The sequence below is a fragment of the Canis aureus genome, chromosome 15 (genome assembly GCF_053574225.1).
Source record: "Canis aureus isolate CA01 chromosome 15, VMU_Caureus_v.1.0, whole genome shotgun sequence".
Lineage (NCBI taxonomy): Eukaryota > Metazoa > Chordata > Mammalia > Carnivora > Canidae > Canis > Canis aureus.
The window spans coordinates 49,386,371-49,402,915 of NC_135625.1; the positions used below are offsets into that span (position 1 = coordinate 49,386,371).

The 16,545-nt window shown below is 45.3% G+C and overlaps 1 protein-coding gene and 1 long non-coding RNA gene across 5 annotated transcripts in view; one reads left to right on the top strand and one right to left on the bottom strand.

Annotated features, from left to right (window-relative positions):
* Positions 1–16,545, bottom strand: part of DPP6 (dipeptidyl peptidase like 6) — an 823,115-nt gene that overhangs the window by 678,212 nt on the left and 128,358 nt on the right. Inside the window, exon 1 of one of the 3 annotated variants that reach the window (XM_077849557.1) lies at positions 5,720–6,080. The exons of 1 other annotated variant lie outside the window; for it this stretch is intronic. In XM_077849557.1, the coding sequence (XP_077705683.1) occupies positions 5,720–5,977 (258 nt within the window). In that variant the 5' untranslated portion in view covers positions 5,978–6,080. Of the gene's footprint in view, positions 1–5,719; positions 6,081–16,545 lie in introns of those variants that run through there. One more of the 3 variants, XM_077849556.1, reaches the window with a different exon arrangement.
* Positions 5,371–10,478, top strand: LOC144284698 (uncharacterized). 2 transcript variants are annotated; one of them, XR_013353146.1, is made up of 3 exons: positions 5,371–5,551; positions 7,109–10,108; positions 10,324–10,478. It is a non-coding gene; the product is annotated as an uncharacterized LOC144284698 (long non-coding RNA). The 2 variants fall into 2 exon arrangements; XR_013353145.1 differs by lacking the exon at positions 5,371–5,551 and having other exon boundaries at positions 6,680–7,970; positions 9,933–10,108.

Genomic DNA, 16,545 nt, shown 5'->3' on the forward strand with positions numbered 1-16,545 from the left:
TCTTTGTTAGTTAGGGTTTTCCTCCCTAGCTAAGGTAGGTATGAAGACAGAATGAGGTATATATAGCACTGCCTTAAAAAAATACAAGGTATAATGCAGAGGCAAGGTATTTTTGATGCTATATTTGGCTTCACCCATCGTTCAGCTAGCTAGCACTGACTCTGCTTATGTCACTAGTTTTACTTCCTTCAATCTAGACAATTTCCTACTTATGACTACATTCTCTGTGCTGAGACAGTAAGCAAAATTTTATATAGTCTTGCTACAGATGTATTATAATTTTAGCAAATTCTTTATAGATATAGAATTATATTTTTAAAACTTCAGCTATTATTCACTTTACCAAAACATTTACAGAGAGACTGTCTTACATGGTAAACAATTCCTATGCATTTAAAATTTGTTCCAAAGTGCAAGAACTAAACTTTTCAGAACAAGTACTGTATCCAGCAGGGTGCTAGGATATAGATTTATATGTCATTAAGCTCATAAGGAGATCTCAAAGCTTATCTAGTGAAATACTTAATGTAACAGAAAAGAAATAAAAATATTGAAAAATTCCATTTGTATATAAATTACATACATTGTATGCCATGCTGAGAGATGAAAGTTATGGTGATACTATCACTACAAATAAAAAGATTAGAAGGAAATGTATCTAGAATAATCAGACATAAAGAGGGGGAATTCTAGGGATATATTCCAGTATCAATCTTGTCACCATCAGAAAAACAATCTAGTATCTAGTTGCTTGACATGTGGAACAAAAGCTTGGAAGAGAGATCAAGATGGTGCTCACCAACGTCTTTTCAATTCTACAATTCTGTAAAACAGAAAAGCAAAATATTTTGAAAAGAAATGCTAGTGGATGTATATTAGAGGAAAAAAAAGCTACTTAGGAATCTTCTAAAACAGAAGCTGTAAAACATATGTGGCTCTCTTTACCTTCATTCTAATTGATCTGAGATCTAATTTATCTTTAGATAGTAAGAAAGGTAAAGAATAGAATAGTGGAAACCAAAATCTTGGGAGTGTACGTTTTCCCACCCTCCCACATTAAGAGTAGGAGGAAATGATGTACCAAAGAACTCAAAGACCAACTTCAGAAAGAAAGAGACAGGGCATGAATTCAAGCAGCACCATGAAAGACATGTGATGCAAAAGCTGGAAGTGTAGGGTGGTGGTCACCAAGAGCAGAAGATGTAACAACAAAGACCAAAGAGACATCACACAGGACATTATATCAAGTAGAGAATTCTGGTGACATTTTGTGTGCAGTGTCCACAGTGAGAAGACTAAGAACCTAAGTCTGCCACCAAGCTAGACAAGGGAAAGAGGATTGTCAATGACATGTAAGCGGAATCCATTGCCAACTACCTGATTGAGAAGTTGGAATGTAAAAGAAAAAAGAAAAACAAGACATTTGCCAGCATTGGCAGTACAGATCAGTGAAGATGGTCTTCATTTCTGCCTGTAGGCACAGAAGAAGAAAGAACTGGTGGAGAAATAAAGATTAAGGGATACCATTAGTACTGCAACAATATATTCACTGAAACTGAATGGATTTCAGTGCTCAGCATGTAATAGCACCTACTTTGTAGCACTATCATTATGAAGAGTGAGATGGGAATCTACCAGTCTCCTCAAATTAAAGCTCCAAATGACCCTGCAATATCCACATAACTGTTCTGTAGGTGAGAATACTAAGCATTGTCAAATCAGTCATGAGAATAATGGGATTAAGTAAGTAGTTGAAAGTTTTAGCCTTTTTCTCATATATGAGGAAAATAATGTGAAATTAAATATTTAAAAAATTAAAATTGGAGCAGGAGAAAGTAATTAGGGTAAATAAAAATATATGTGGAGCCAAGATTCTTAAAATATTAAAGCTGACAAATGCCAAGAAGAAACTCATAGGACGCTGACATCATACCAATGAAAAATCAAGGTGAAGAGAAAGATGGGCTGGTTGAAGAATCACCATCATGCTGAAGATACGGGATGATGCAATTGGCCCTGTCAGGCTGACAGACATTATAAGCAGGGGTTCATTGCTCAGTGCCTGCTTCAGCCAATTTGCTGTTTTAAAATCCTGTTGTCATCGCATTTGTATTGTTAGGAAATCATATGTCACCAAAAATGAGGAATACAGGAACACGCTAATGTAAACTCAACAAGACTACTGCCCAAGGCCTCTGAAGTCTTTTAAAAAATAAAACAGAACCACTCAAGCATGGGAGATACAAAGTCCAGTATTTTAAAATCAGTTACAGCTACGTCCTATTAGAAATCACTAAATTCCATTAAAAGTCACTTCTAGCAACATTTCCTTTAAGAATCAACTTATTTTAAAACCTACAAAATGAATATTAAATCAAAATAGCTATTGATTCCTCAGGAGGGTTGCCCAAGTAATTGACTTTATATTTAAATAAATTTAAGATTGATGAGGAAACTCCAATAGAAAAAGTATTCTGGCTTTATTTCTATTTCAGAGCTAAACTCCACGTCTTAGAACTGACCCACCCAAATCAGCCTTTTCTGTGGTTCTGGGAAGGGGGGAGGGGGGACCCTTACACGTGTAGTTTTGTGCAGATGGGCAATGCAATACTAGTTAATTACCAACCGTAAAATATTACCATTTGATTTATCTCTGCTAGATCTTGTGACTACCATACATTTTATTTTGGTGGGAATACTTCCTTTCCGTCATATTCAGGCATGTGTGCATACACACATACAGAGGTCAGGGCTACATTTTATTTCCCACTTGTTGGATGGATGGACAAGAGGCCCAAAACCCATTGGATTTGAAAGGCATGCTGTTTATCACCGTCTCAGTGATCAAGGTAGAAAAGCTGTTTCTGTATCATACAACAGCTTTTGATGACTGATAAGCCTTAGAAGAGGAGTAAAGCCACCAGCCCCCCAGGGTTGGGATGCTCAGAGGGGGGCTGCTGCAGAGAATGTTTCAGCACGTCGGACAGCTCCCACCCAATCAACGGGGCGCTCCGAAAAGACGGGGGCTTTGCTGCCGAGACTGCTTCAGTACCTCGGACAGCTCCCGCCCAAGCCATGAGATGCTCCCCAACGGCTGAAATCTGTTGTTTTAAAAGGTCGCAGCCAACATACAAAGAATAATACGTAATGCGTCCCTAATTAGCTGCACGTCTTTCTGGTTTATATTTGAGTAGCAAAATGATTGCTCTAAATTCTTTAATCTTGACAAAAGCTGGTATCAGAAAAGCAATTTTATTTACATCTACTATCTTTTTAAACTGGTATCTCAAACAAAATGCAGCTGTTGTTCCTGAAGGAAAAGTGATTTAAGACGTACATCTATCTTTTGTAAATTTTTAGACATAACTTTTCCGGTTTTGAATAGCTATTTCTGAGAAAAGCGCACAAAAGTTTTCAAGAAGTTGATGCCACATTTAGCTCTGTCACTGATGTCATCAGACATTTTAAATACATGTATATTTATATGTATTTCATAAGGACACACTATATGCATGGAAACTATGTTTATACTCGTGTCTACATATCACACACACTCTCTCTCTCTCTCTCTTCTGAATTTTCCAGGAAAAAACACTGATGTCAGGGCTTTCTGAATTGAAGGCAGATGCACTGTTCAGAGCCACATCAACAGATGTGTTCCTCAGTTCAACCCTTTTGCTTATCTGAGAAACAGTTCTAGGCATATATCAAATCAAGAAGAAGGAGCTGGAACTATATGCTCCAAACTAAGATGGAAGAAAGAGAGAAATGGGCGGAGATCATCAGAAACAAAATTCAGAAACCACTGCCTTTTCTTTCTCCTAGCGACACCTAGAGCCTATGATATGGAAACTGCAATGTTCTCCAGCGCATAACACAAATCGACAGTTTTAAGTCAGACTTAAGGCAAAAAGTGCATAATTTCTGTCTGCATTGCAGTTCAATTGTCTTCCCCAAGATTCTCAATAGTTTAATCCTCTAGAATTTTTCACCAGCCCCGATAAAACCCCTCCTTCAAAGACTCAAAGACTTCCAGTTCCTTGAACCAGATGTCTGAAGAATCCACACATTTCCCTTAGGACCTGACCCACTGAAGTGAGGGACATCTCTCCGCTCGCTATCTGTGTAACCAAGGGAGTCTGGAAACGATCCAAAAGAAAATAAGAAAATTTCATGCAAGATCTGATACAGGCAGTGGGGGGAGTGAGTGAGTGAGTGTGTGTGTGTGTGTGTGTGTGTATACAAACAAACTGCACTCCTTACAAACTTTTATCATCCATGTCAGTCTTGGCATTCTCCATTCATTAAAAAGAAAAATTTAAAAAAAATGTCCAGTAACAACAAAACCTCAGTGGCTTTTTTCCGAATTGTCCCTGTGAAGGTTATCAACACTTCCCCCCCAACCTTGCACTATTAAAGAAAAACCAAATGGTGAAGTAGTGTGACCTGAGGCAAGGCATGTTTGAATGACCACAACTGCCTGCTCAGTGCAGGGGCACGTACTGCCCTGGGCATGTCAGGGTAGGCTATCTAGGAGCTTGTGTGAGGATCCAGGTGCTCCCAGGTGGGAAATTCCTCATAGGTACCTGCAATGGGTTCTATAACCCAACACGCCCTGCATATCTCTTGAGGCTAGAGCAGCCATGCCAGTCCAAGAGAGCTGGTCTGGGATTTTTCTCTTTTCCTGGGAAAGAGAACAGCTCAGCAGGCAACTGTCTGTCTCTGTGGTCCTCCCTGGCCCTGGGAATAGCTGGAAGGGATCAACAGAGGTGGCTGGACTCAACTAGCTAAGCTGCCCACTAGTGTCCAGTCTGAGTCATCAGTTACTAAGGTGATATGCAAATCGAACCTTTGAAACCCAAGCTTCTAGCCTGAAGAAGAGTAAGAAACATGCTCCCTAAGAAGTTTTCTCCTAAGGCAGGTCTAAGGTAGAGCTGCTAGTCCAAGGCTGGGTGTGGGAGACAGGCAGGGCCTGATTCTCATCAGTAAAAATTGTGCTGGGGCCTGGAATAGGACACTGGGCCTCGGACGCTAGTGTTTTGTCCCTGGTGCCAAAATCACCACCCAAACTATCAGCACTGGAGGGGAAAGTGTCCTGGAGAGGTAAGAAGTAGAGGCCATGGGAGCAAAGGGACAGAGTGGGGGAGGTTGAGGAGGGCACAATGCATAGATTCTAGTGACAGGTGGGAAGCATGGGACTTTATCTTCCCCAGTCTTAAAGCGGGAAAATAGAAAGGGGGGGGGGAGGAGGAAGGAGGGAAGGAGGGAAGGAAGGAAGGAAGGAAGGAAGGAAGGAAGGAAGGAAGGAAGGAAGGAAATCAAGTTGTAAGCACAGGTATATTGGATTCTCGCCTTAGGATGCAGAACACCGTAGAGTAACCACAGGCATCCACACGCCCAGCGACACCCCCACCCCACCCCCAGCCATCCCACATCCCAGCAGCGCAGCCCCAAAGACGCCGCTCTCTCCAGCACCAACTCCTGGCCGCCGCCGGTGCAGACCAAGCCCCGCTCCGGGACGGCGGTGACCGAGATCGGCGCGGAGGAGCGGGTCTGCGGCGCTCCCGGGAGGCGGAGGAGGGGAGGGGAGGGGAGGGGAGGGGAGGGGAGGCCGGGAGGCGGGAGGGCGACCCCGACCCCCGGGGACGCGGAGCGGCCGCGTCGCCCCAGCGCTCGCCCCGAGCCCCGCGCCGCCCCCCACCCACCAAGATGCTCTTACGTCCTCGTCGTCACCGTCGCTCCGCGCCTGGTACTGGAACCGGGGCCGGCCGCCTCCGCCTCCGCCTCCGCCGCCGCCGCCGCCGCCGCCGCGCTCCCGGGAGGGCGCCGCCGCGGGCGCCGGGGCTGCGAGGGGCTTGGGCCCCGCGCCGTCCTCCTCCGGCCCCTGGCCGCCCAGGAGGTGGCTGGCCTCCGGGGGCGCCGGGAAGGAGCGCGAGGTGTTGATCTTGCCCGTGAACCTCTGGTACAGCGAAGCCATCGGTGCCCGCGCCCGCGCCCTCGCCGGCTGCCCGGGGGCGTCCTGCGCCTCGCCGGCCCCTCGCGGGCGCCCGCCCCGCACCCCCTCGGGGGCAGACGGAAGCAGCCGCAGAAGAAAGAAGCCGGCGGCTGCCGCTCCTCCGCGCGCCACTCTCGAGTCGCGGCGGGCGCCTGCCTGGCTCGGCTCCTCCGCCCCCTCCCCGGCGGCTCGGCGGAGCCGGGGTCGGGGCGCGCGCTCGCCCTCGCTCCTTTCCGCTTTCGGTCAACTCCTCGCCACGGCCACGGCCCGCCTCATCACGGCGCTGGAGGAAGGACCCCCCCACCCCCCCCGCCGAAAACCATAAAGGGAGGGAAAATGCCGAGGCCCCGGAATCGGCACCACCTAGAGACCGGCGAGGAGCCAGCGCGCATCTCAGCGCTCCCCCCACCGGCCCCTCGCGCGGCTCCTCCTCCCCCTCCCCCTCCCCCTCCCCACCGGCCCCTCGGCGCGGCCGGGTAATGGCGCCGGGGCGGCGGGGGGCGGCGGGGGGCGGCGGCGGGGGGCGGCGGGGGCGGGCGGGGGCGCGGGCTCGGGCGCGCGGGGGGGCGGGCGGGGGCGCGGGCGCGCGGGGCCCGGCGGGCGGCGGCAGCCCGGGCTGCGCGGGAAGAGCGCGCGGAGGGTTGGGGGGCACGGGCGGAGGGGCCGAGCCCCGGGGCGCCCATCCTCGGCGCGGGGCTGCGCTCTGCGCCCACACGCCGGGCCCCGCGGGCTGCAGCCTCGCCGCCTCGAGCGTCCCCCTCGGGCCCTCCTTCCAGCGTCTCCTGCCTAACTTGCAGCAACAACAGGCAGGAGCCCTCGGGCCTGGGGGTGCTCGGTGGGGCGAGGCACGGCGAGCAGCGGGGCTGGAAGGCGATGGCTCGGACACAGCGCTTTCTGACGAGCCCTGCTTGCTTCCCAAACCAAGCTCGTCTCCGAAAACAGAGTCATGCTCCTTCCCCCGGGCTCAGACAGAAGGGGAAGGAAAGGTCACGGGAGGCAAGCCCGGGGAGGCCTGGTGGGAGGCTCCCCAGCAACTCGGTGGAACGCCCCTCCCTACACATCCCAAGCCCACTTGTGCACGTCGCGAACTCCATTTTCATTTTCGGTAAATAGAGGCAGAGGCTGAAGCTTTTGGGATGCCGGCAACTTCTCCAAAGCTTGCTCCGCCCCCTCAATCCCCGACAGAGAGGAAGGGACGGGGACAGACCACACCAAAGAGGGCGCCGGGCTCCGGGTGCGCATCCGCGCGTCTTGCTGCAGTAAGACGTGCTCCAGCGCCCCTGTGTGGAAAGACACCTACATGCCCGGGCGCCCGCTCCTACTCCAGGCGCAGGCGGCTCCTCTCCTCCCTCTCCTGGGGTAGATGGTCCCTTGGGCCTCCGGGAACCCCTCCCTCCTCCTCAAGTCCGCTCCTCGGGCCTTCTTTAGGCTCTCGGGGGCTCTTCCTCCTCGTCTCGTCTCCACGTCCCTTTCCCTCCTGTTTGCAGACCCTCCAGGTCGGGCAGATGTGTCCCGACTTGAGCTTCGGCGGAGGCCAGGACCTAAAACTGCGGAGGGAGGGGACGGGTGGAGGGCTCGCACCTGCCCTTTGTGCTGTTCTTCTGCACCAGTCCAGAGTGAGCATCTGCATCATCACATTCCTCCCGGACTCAGCGGTGACCCTGCTCCAGCTAGGTTCCCATGACTATCTGTTTTAGGTTTAAAAAATAAATAAATAAAACAAGAAGGCGAGTCCGTGGCCACTCAGCAGGCCATACTGCGGGCTCACCAGCCTTTGTTGGGTCTGAATCCAAGACGATCTCCTGGAATCACTGCCAGAGCCCCGACTCTGAGAAGACTCCTGCCTGGTCCTGAAATGGCCTCTTCCCTCACGCAGTGTCCTTAACTCGGAGGGAGAAACGGGATGCTGGCAAATAAGGCTCTTGGGAGAACATACCTTCCAGTCCCTTCCAAGCTCTCCCCAAGTCTCAACCTAGTGGGTAGTCCTGTTTTAATTAACATGTATTACCACTCCCATCTTCTGTTGAATCCACTTTGGTTTCCCTCTTCTGTGAAGAAAAGTGTGATTGTTAAAGTACTTTAAAGACACGTTTCCTTTGTGCAACCATGAAAACAAGCAAAACCAACATCCCAATAGCTAAGAGGCTGCCTGAACCAGCAAAAGGCCTGGGCATAGGCAGCTGTCCCACCCACAGGCCTGGGGGTGTAGAGAGTTTCACCAGCCCCTCTTTACTTTGAAGACAGAGGCAGCAATTACAAGAGCCATAAAATGTAACTTTAAAAGTCATCACATTTAGATAAATAGGAAACCTTGCTGTCATCCCCCCTCCCCCGCCCCAGCTGTGCTTTTGATGGGAGGAAGCTGCCTTTTCCAGCCTGACTTGAAAGGAAAGCTCAGGCTGCTCCCTGCAGCATCTATGTCCTGACATTTCGCTAAATATAGATGCTGTTAGGGTCTTTCTTACATAATATATATGAAATTTATATTTTCATATACATATGAAATTTTTTGTGTATATAGTCACACAAACTGTAAGAAACAGCATTACATATTTCTTGTACTAACATTTGATACAAAATACAGTATTTATATGGAAGTAGCTTTTCTATCATACCCAATGCTTTATAGACGTATGCATATGAACAATAATAGGTTGAAACTGAGCTATGGAAGGCACATTGGGACCCTCACTTTTTTTAAGCTTTGATTGATTGACTGATTTCAGAGAGTGCAGGGGAGAAGCAGAAGGAGAGAGACAAGCTGACTCTGTGATGAGCATGGAGCCCAACCTGGGGCTTCATCCCAGGAGGCTGAGATCATGACCTGAGCCGAAACCAAGAGTCAGATGTTCAACTGATTGAGCTACCCCAGATGCCCCTGTGTCCCTCATTTTTGAACATCATTCACAGATCAGCTTGTGGGTATTCAAATCACAATTTGGTCCGTGTTAGAAATCCTAACTAAATGATTTAGACAACACGATAAGCAAGTTTTACTTAAAATCATTTATAAAATGAAGAAACGATAAGACTCAGAAACAATTGGAGGACAAGTTGGAGTACACATTTGTGTTTGAGAGAACAAATTGAAAATTAAGCAGGAGAAATGGGGCGTGGGTGGGAGAGGTGCTCCAGGCGGAGTGACTGTTCTAGACTTTGAGTGTGAGTATGTGTATGCATGTTTGTACATACTTCACACATGGCTTAAGCATGTCTTTACAAACTGCAGTGTATTTTTTAATATACTGTCAGGACTCGGAAGTCCCAAATATAAGAGTCAGCCCGTCAGTGTGTTGGGCTGAGTGAGGAAATGCAGTTGCAGAAAATTGCAACTATGGCATTTTGTGTTTATGATACATAATTAATTCGCTTATTGCCTTCAAAAACCTTTTCAGATCCCCAGTTTCTTAAACAGGGGAAGAGGTTCTGAAGAGTAGCAGAACTTCCCAATGAGCATTTAAATATAGGTGCACCTCAGGACACAGGTCAGTAATATCCTCCGCTCACCAATCACCGAAGATCTTGAATGTACTATATTGAAATAGATTCCCAGTTCTGCTTATTGGGTAAATATGGGAAACTATTTTTGAAAATGTTTCATGGATTATAGCATATCAAGATATTAATTCCTCAATACTCTTTACACCCATGTCCACTAACTTATTTTTCCATCGAGTTGTGTATTATTTTTTCCCGTTTATTAAATAAAGGGGTGTGTGTTTATTTTCCCAGGAACCAATTTACAAAACAAATATGATTAGTCATTGGAATTAGGCAAATGCTGCAAAATATGGTGGGTAGTCATTTTTTAAATGACAATGAAAGGAACTTTGTCATCCACATGCAAGCTATAAGCATTGTAAAAATATCAAAAGTATACTGAGTTCAGCAGGCTAAGCATGATTTTTATTAGCTAAGAGGTTTTTTTTATTTCTAGGAGAGAATTATATCATGTACTTTACTTCCTCTTTCTCTGTGAGGAAAAGGACGAGAGCAAAGCCCTATTTATGATTTTTATTCATTCCAAATGCTGAGACGTGAGCGATGAAACAACCAGCGGCGTGTGCTGATGGAAGAGCCTTCCCTAAGACACTGGGCACCAGCATCTTCTAGGTATTATCACCTTGTACTCATACCAAGGGGGGGAAATAAAACAAATATTTGGGTAGTTTGAGAAAATATGGCGTTAAATGCATAAATACAAAGCCTATGCCCAACTAAACTCTTTCTACATATCTATCTTTAAAAACAATTTTTTTTTTTTTGGCAAGATGCCTACCCACAAGGGGAGCTGGCTAGCATGATTTCTTTACAAACTTTACAAACAGGAAAGGTCCAGCAGAAGAAAAATGGGGCAGCCCCGGTGGCGCAGTGGTTTAGCGCCGCCTGCAGCCCAGGGCGTGATCCTGGAGACCCCGATGGAGTCCCATGTCAGGCTCTCTGTATGGTGCCTGCTTCTCCCTCTGCCTGTGCCTCTGTCTCTGTCTCTATGAATAAATAAATAAATAAATAATCTTTAAAAAAATAATAAAAAAAAAAAGAAAAATGAGTTGCTTGGTCCTAGTTTTTGAAAAACACGAAATTAAAGTTAATTTGAGCTTTTTGAATTGATACATGACAAGTAATGTTTTAAAGGGAAACATTTATTTTAACCCTAAAATTAATAAAGTTCACTGTTAGCTCCCCATGGCATTTTTATTTACATCTTAATACAGCCATTGTGCAACTGTGTGTTTCGTAGGCATCAGCGCTAACACCTACTACAGACGACTAACCCCTCGCCCTGTGACCACAAACACACACAGTCAATCAACACAAGCAACCAAGCTGATTGTCATGTCGGTACAACAGCCACTGATTTAGCTAAAAAGCTGGATGGAGTCAACCCACAGAAAATATTTGTTCCAGCCTGGTGGTGGAGGGCGGAGGCTGTCCCTCCACCCTCTGTTCCTTTAGAGGTGCTCCCTCTTGCCTCTAACATCTGCCCACTGCCCACCTGCCCTCCTCCCACTCTTCCTTTTTCTCCTTCTCCTTCTTGTCCTTCACTCCTGTCCTCACTCTGGGTCAATACCAATAGGCTGTGTATTTCTTTTTCTTTTCTACAAATTCCTTGCTGCTGAGTACTTATAAAATCTCATTTCTAATATTATCTCCTTGGAAATAATCGCTTTCCCTCCTGGAGGAGGCACCAACCTCTGTCTTTTCACGTCCTAGTTACTCAACAAGAACTTCCACGTGTTTTTCCAAGGCCCTTAAGATCTGGAGAGCATGAGATTTGGAAGAGAGTTTGTTGTTTGTTTGTCCCTGGTGATCATTTGAACATAACAATGTCGTTATCTGAACTCCCTTAATTCATATATCAAGTAATATTAGATTAAAAGGGACGTGATTTCTGCTCTCAAATGCCCCCAGAGCTCCTCGCCCTTTCCAACCATGCACCCCTCCAGTCTCATGAATTAAGTTAAATCTGATCCCCTTTAATATTAAAGTGACGTTAATGAGCCTCTGCAATTCAATGCTTTGGTGCTTTAACCAACAGAGGTGATGACTGTGTTCCAGAAGAAAAAGCTTTTATCTGCTCTCTTGTGACCAACAGCAAGCATTTTGAGATTCCAAGGCACGTGACACAGGCTAGCAAGGACAGGGCTCCAAGCCTCATGGGGGGGCTTTTGAATTTATTTTTTTTATTATTATTGTTATTATTACTATTTTGCATCAAGTCACCCAAAAAGGTTTTTAAGGCTTTTACTTGAAAACAACAATGGAATAGGAAAGGAGTGAAAGAAACAGGGTCGTTCAAATGCAGGGTCTTCTTTGGATAGTGGAAAGAGTTGATGCTGAGTCATTTAATCCTGCCATGTAAATTATACTCATTTGCAGGCCCATGGAAATAGTTACAGAGAATTTTTAAAAATCTGACTCCACTAAAAATGATTCCAATTAGACAATGGAAAGGGATATGGCACATTCCTAGAATGTACAATAGGAGTAAAATTTAGGGAACCGGAGTGTGAGGCTGATGTAATCTACCCTAGAAAGAAGGGGCTGGCCAGCCAGAAATAGCAAACAAGTAAGGCCAGCCCAGTGAATTGGCCTGGCCTCCAGGTCCCTGTGCTGCATTTGGCTGCAAGACACAAAGAGGGAAGAGAGGAGAGGCTTCAAGCAACAATGGGCTGCCTTGGAGCATCTGGGCCAGCAGCCCCTGTGAGTGAGGCAGGCCAGGGTGGGAGCAGGGTCACCTGCTTCCTGGACACCTGCTGGTAGGAATTGGAAAAACTCTCACTGTCTTACCCCAGAATTAAGACCATTCCTTTGAGCTAAGGCACCCTCTGGAAAAGCGTCAATAAAAAGTAATTAGCAAACAATCAACGCCTGAGTGAACAGAGAAATGTGCACCGGTGGCCAGAAGGCACCCCACAAGCACCAAGACAAACCACCTCGTCAAGTGTGTAATGGGGCAGTCTGAGTAAGAGCTGTCTGTTTCAAGAGCGTGGCTACATTTCCAAGCTATAAGCTTCCAGGTTGGCATGCTTCATCTTTGAGATAAGAAGCTGTTATTTCCAGGGCACCTGAGTGGCTCAGTCGGCTGTGTCCTGACTCTTGGTTTCAGGTCAGGTCATGATCTTGGGGTCGTGGGTTCAAGCCCTGTGTCAGGTTCTGTGCCTAGCCCAAAGTCTGCTTGAGACTGTCTCCCTCTGCCCCTCCTCCATTCTCTCTCTCTCTCTCTCTCTCTCTGAAATAATAATCTTTTAAAAAGTCATAATTTCCATATTCGAAACTAGGACAAATTGAAATGTTGTTCAGCAAATATTTTTTCATCCCAGAGCCTATCTAATGAGGTATTCTAAACTGCCACAATGACCTCTTGAGTGACTTCCTTTGGCCACTGGAATATGAAGGGACATGATGCAGGCAGAGCTCTCAGGCCATCTGTACAGCCTGCCCAGGTGATCCGCCACATAAGAATGTGCCCTGGGTGGCTGCTGCCAGGTTGGCTTGGCCTCCAGAACAAGCATACTTGGAGAGACCTGAACTCACAGGTCTGAAGTCCATCCAATCCAGCCATCAGGGAACATAGAGTGCAGCCACCTAGCTGAGCCCAGGGCAGATCCACTAAATCACAGTTGACCAGCACAAAGATGGATCTTGGAATAAATACTTGCTGTATATATAAGCCATTGAATCGGAACAACTTGTCATATAGTATGCTTGTCTCATTTGCTCTCTAAAACAAAAACCAAATCCATGCATGAAAAATGGTACAGCTAATGTCAGTGTTTATTGTAAGCATTTCACCTACTTATTCAGTGAATATTGGAATGCCTAGTGGGCACCAGTCACCGTGCTGTGTTCTTGGGATGAAATGATGGACTAAAACGAACAGTCTTCGCTTTCCTACAGATTCTAGTCAATACTCCTTATAATGACTCAGAACTGATGTTATAAATTACCTAGCCAGATGGATAGTGACTTCCTTTCGTGAATAAATGTATTTTTCTCAATTTCTCGCTTATTCCAGACATTTACAGCCCTGCTAGTTTTATTAGGAAAAGACTCTTAAAAAGCACTAGAACACTAATGTGTTCACAATAATGCTCTAGTTACTTATTACAGGAGCGCTAAGTGGCATTTTCAATCCCCTCAAAGAACTATCTCTAGACCAGCGATATAAGGATCATTTAGGAATTTGTTTGGAATTAAAAGCCTGGACCCCATCTCAAACCTACTAAATCAGAAACTCAGGGCTAGAGCCCCACAACCTGTATTTTAATTAGCCCACTAGGTCATCCTGAGTGATGCATGCTCAAGTTTAGCAAACACCAGACTAGAATAATGTACTCGAATGTTACTCTAAATGGTACCAAGGTGACCTCGAAGATCCCCCCAAATGTTTGCTTTTTCCCAGGAAATGGCTTACCAATTCAAAACACTTAACAAGAATTTTCCAGAGGGTAAGAAGTTTTTGAGAATGAACAAGGCCTGTCTTCCTCATTTAAATAGAGGTTATCTGAGCAGCTTGAATTCAAAATGGAATGGTGTACAGTTGGTCTTTTCAGGACATTTTCAGAATGCTAATTCACCCCTGAATTGAGATGTTGAGGGCTCATCTCAGGAAGAAGGCAGTGGCCAGAAGAGGATTAACAAGGCAGACACCAAAGACATGACCCAAGTTAAGACACCATGCTTCTTGCGGCTTATCTCAGAGATACTCTGATTTTGCACGTTAGCAGAGAGCCTCTCTCACCTTGCCAGAATATATGAAGTTTGGCAGGCAAGCTCTGCAGAATTGCAAGGAAATTTTTTTTAAAAAGCATTACTTTCAAAAATTGATTTCATTAAAAAATCCTCAGTACCTCTGGTTTAGACCCACTGCTTTTTTAATGTAATAAGAAAAAACTTTGTTATGAATTAAAAATCAATGAAGTTAAACACATTTAAGTAGAAAACTGACTTTTATGAACTTAATTTTCCTGAATCTACTCCTTTAAGGCACATCAAAATGCCCATTATAAACTCCATTTTCTTTCCCACCACCACTTAAGATTTTCTCCAGATTTCCATGGAGCATACCTATTTTTATGAACACAAATGTATACTTAAAAATGAGCTTTCTCTCAAAACATTTTTAAGATATTATTTATTCATGAGAGACACAGAGAGAGAGAGAGGCAGAGACACAGGCAGAAGGAGAAGCAGACTTCTTGCAGGGAGCCTGATGCAGCACTCGATCCTGGGACTCTGGGATCATGACCTGAGCCGAAGGCAGACCCTCAACCACTGAGTCACCTGGGCGCCCTTTCTCTTGAATTTTAACACATTCTTGGGACCAAATGTACAAGTTCGATATTTGTGGATAACTATCAGCACCCACACAGATTCTAAACATGAAGTGTGACACCTGACCATTGGAAACAAAGTAAACTCCCTGCCTGTGGTCTGTCTCTTCACATTGTCTTGAGCGAATACAAGAGATATCATTGCAAACCCCTGATTCATGCATAGGTGACTATGTCAGATATGAGAAGCAGTGGGTTCTCATTAATGAAAACATTATATTAGGAGCAATAAAACTGAAATGAAGCCGCTCATTTGCTTCACGTGGGTAATTCACTCCATTGTGCACTGTAACTCTATCACCTGCACTCTACCCATTTCTGAACAATTTCCTTTTCATAAAGGGGGAAAATAGGTTTGTCTATACTACTAATTGCATTTCAGATCATTGTAATTTGGAACTCAAAAAAAGTAATTCTCTCAACAATTACTTATATTTATATTTTGCTTGACAGGTAAACAGAAATTGCCCGTTGGCTAAATAAATCCATTAGTCATATAAGCCTGCAATTTGAACAGCTTTTTTTTTTTTCTCACTCACCCACAGCAAAAATAAAATTGACTCTCTGCTACAATAGGATGAGGTGGATCCCATTTGTTCCTTAGATTGAGCTGAGTCCCTGATGGGTCCTATTACCTCAATCCTCTGCACTGTACCCATAATCACCACCATTTCATTCCCTTGTAACCCAACAATACCCAAATTGCATCATTTATACAGAATCTTTTCAATCTTTGTGAGGAAGGATGGATAAATTAATGCTTTTAAAGGACTCTGAAGGATTTCTGAGCCATCTTATGGTAAAAGCAGCTGCAGTAAAGGCTCTATTTCCATCCATGTTTCAAGATTCCTTTATTTCTCTCTCTCTCTCTCTCTCTCTCTCTCCCTCTCTCTCTCAGAGCTCTGGTATCGTGCATCATGTCAGGTTTAACTTGGAATGAGATGTAAATGGCTGGTTACAATCTAAATGAATTCTGAGTCTCCAAATATCTTTTTTCAGTACTTAATTTACTCAAAGAGAAATGATATAAAGTCATTAAATCCAAATATGGGCTAGAATACAAAATTCATGAGTATGCTAAGATAAAATACGCCTTCAAACAACTTACCCACTTATATCACAGACCCTCAAGTGGTATACTTGTACCATGATGGGCCCTTTAATGGAAAACTTAGAGTAAGTACTAGTCTAGCATTTTATCCACTGATTACATCTGCATTTTATTAAGTCTTCCCATCTAAAACTGTGAATGTCAGGCCCTGAAGTCATAGCTACTGAATCCCCAGGAAGGCAGCCTGCTTGGATTGATCCACATGATGAAAAACAGCCACTTGATATGATGGCATCTTGCAAGTGCAGAGCATCTCAATAGTTAAGCAACACCCAGCCCTTGGTTTCTGTTCCTGATTAAAGTGCAATGATGGTAATCTCCTAAATCAGTTGACACAGCTGCAGGAGAAGAATCAAAGCAAGTGATCCCCAGACTCTTCCATCTCCCACCAATCTTGGAGAGAGGAATAAGCATTGCTAAGATGAATGCATTCTGTTTCTGGGTGTTTTTTTTTTTTTCCTTCTTTAAAAGCCTTAACTAGCGAAGGATGTTGGAGAAGCTCACGTGTTCACTAGTTCACTAAGTATTCCCAGCTTCTGTGACTTTTACCTCCTTGGCATTTCTCTAAGCCGTATTAGATCTGACTCCTCAAGATATGATGC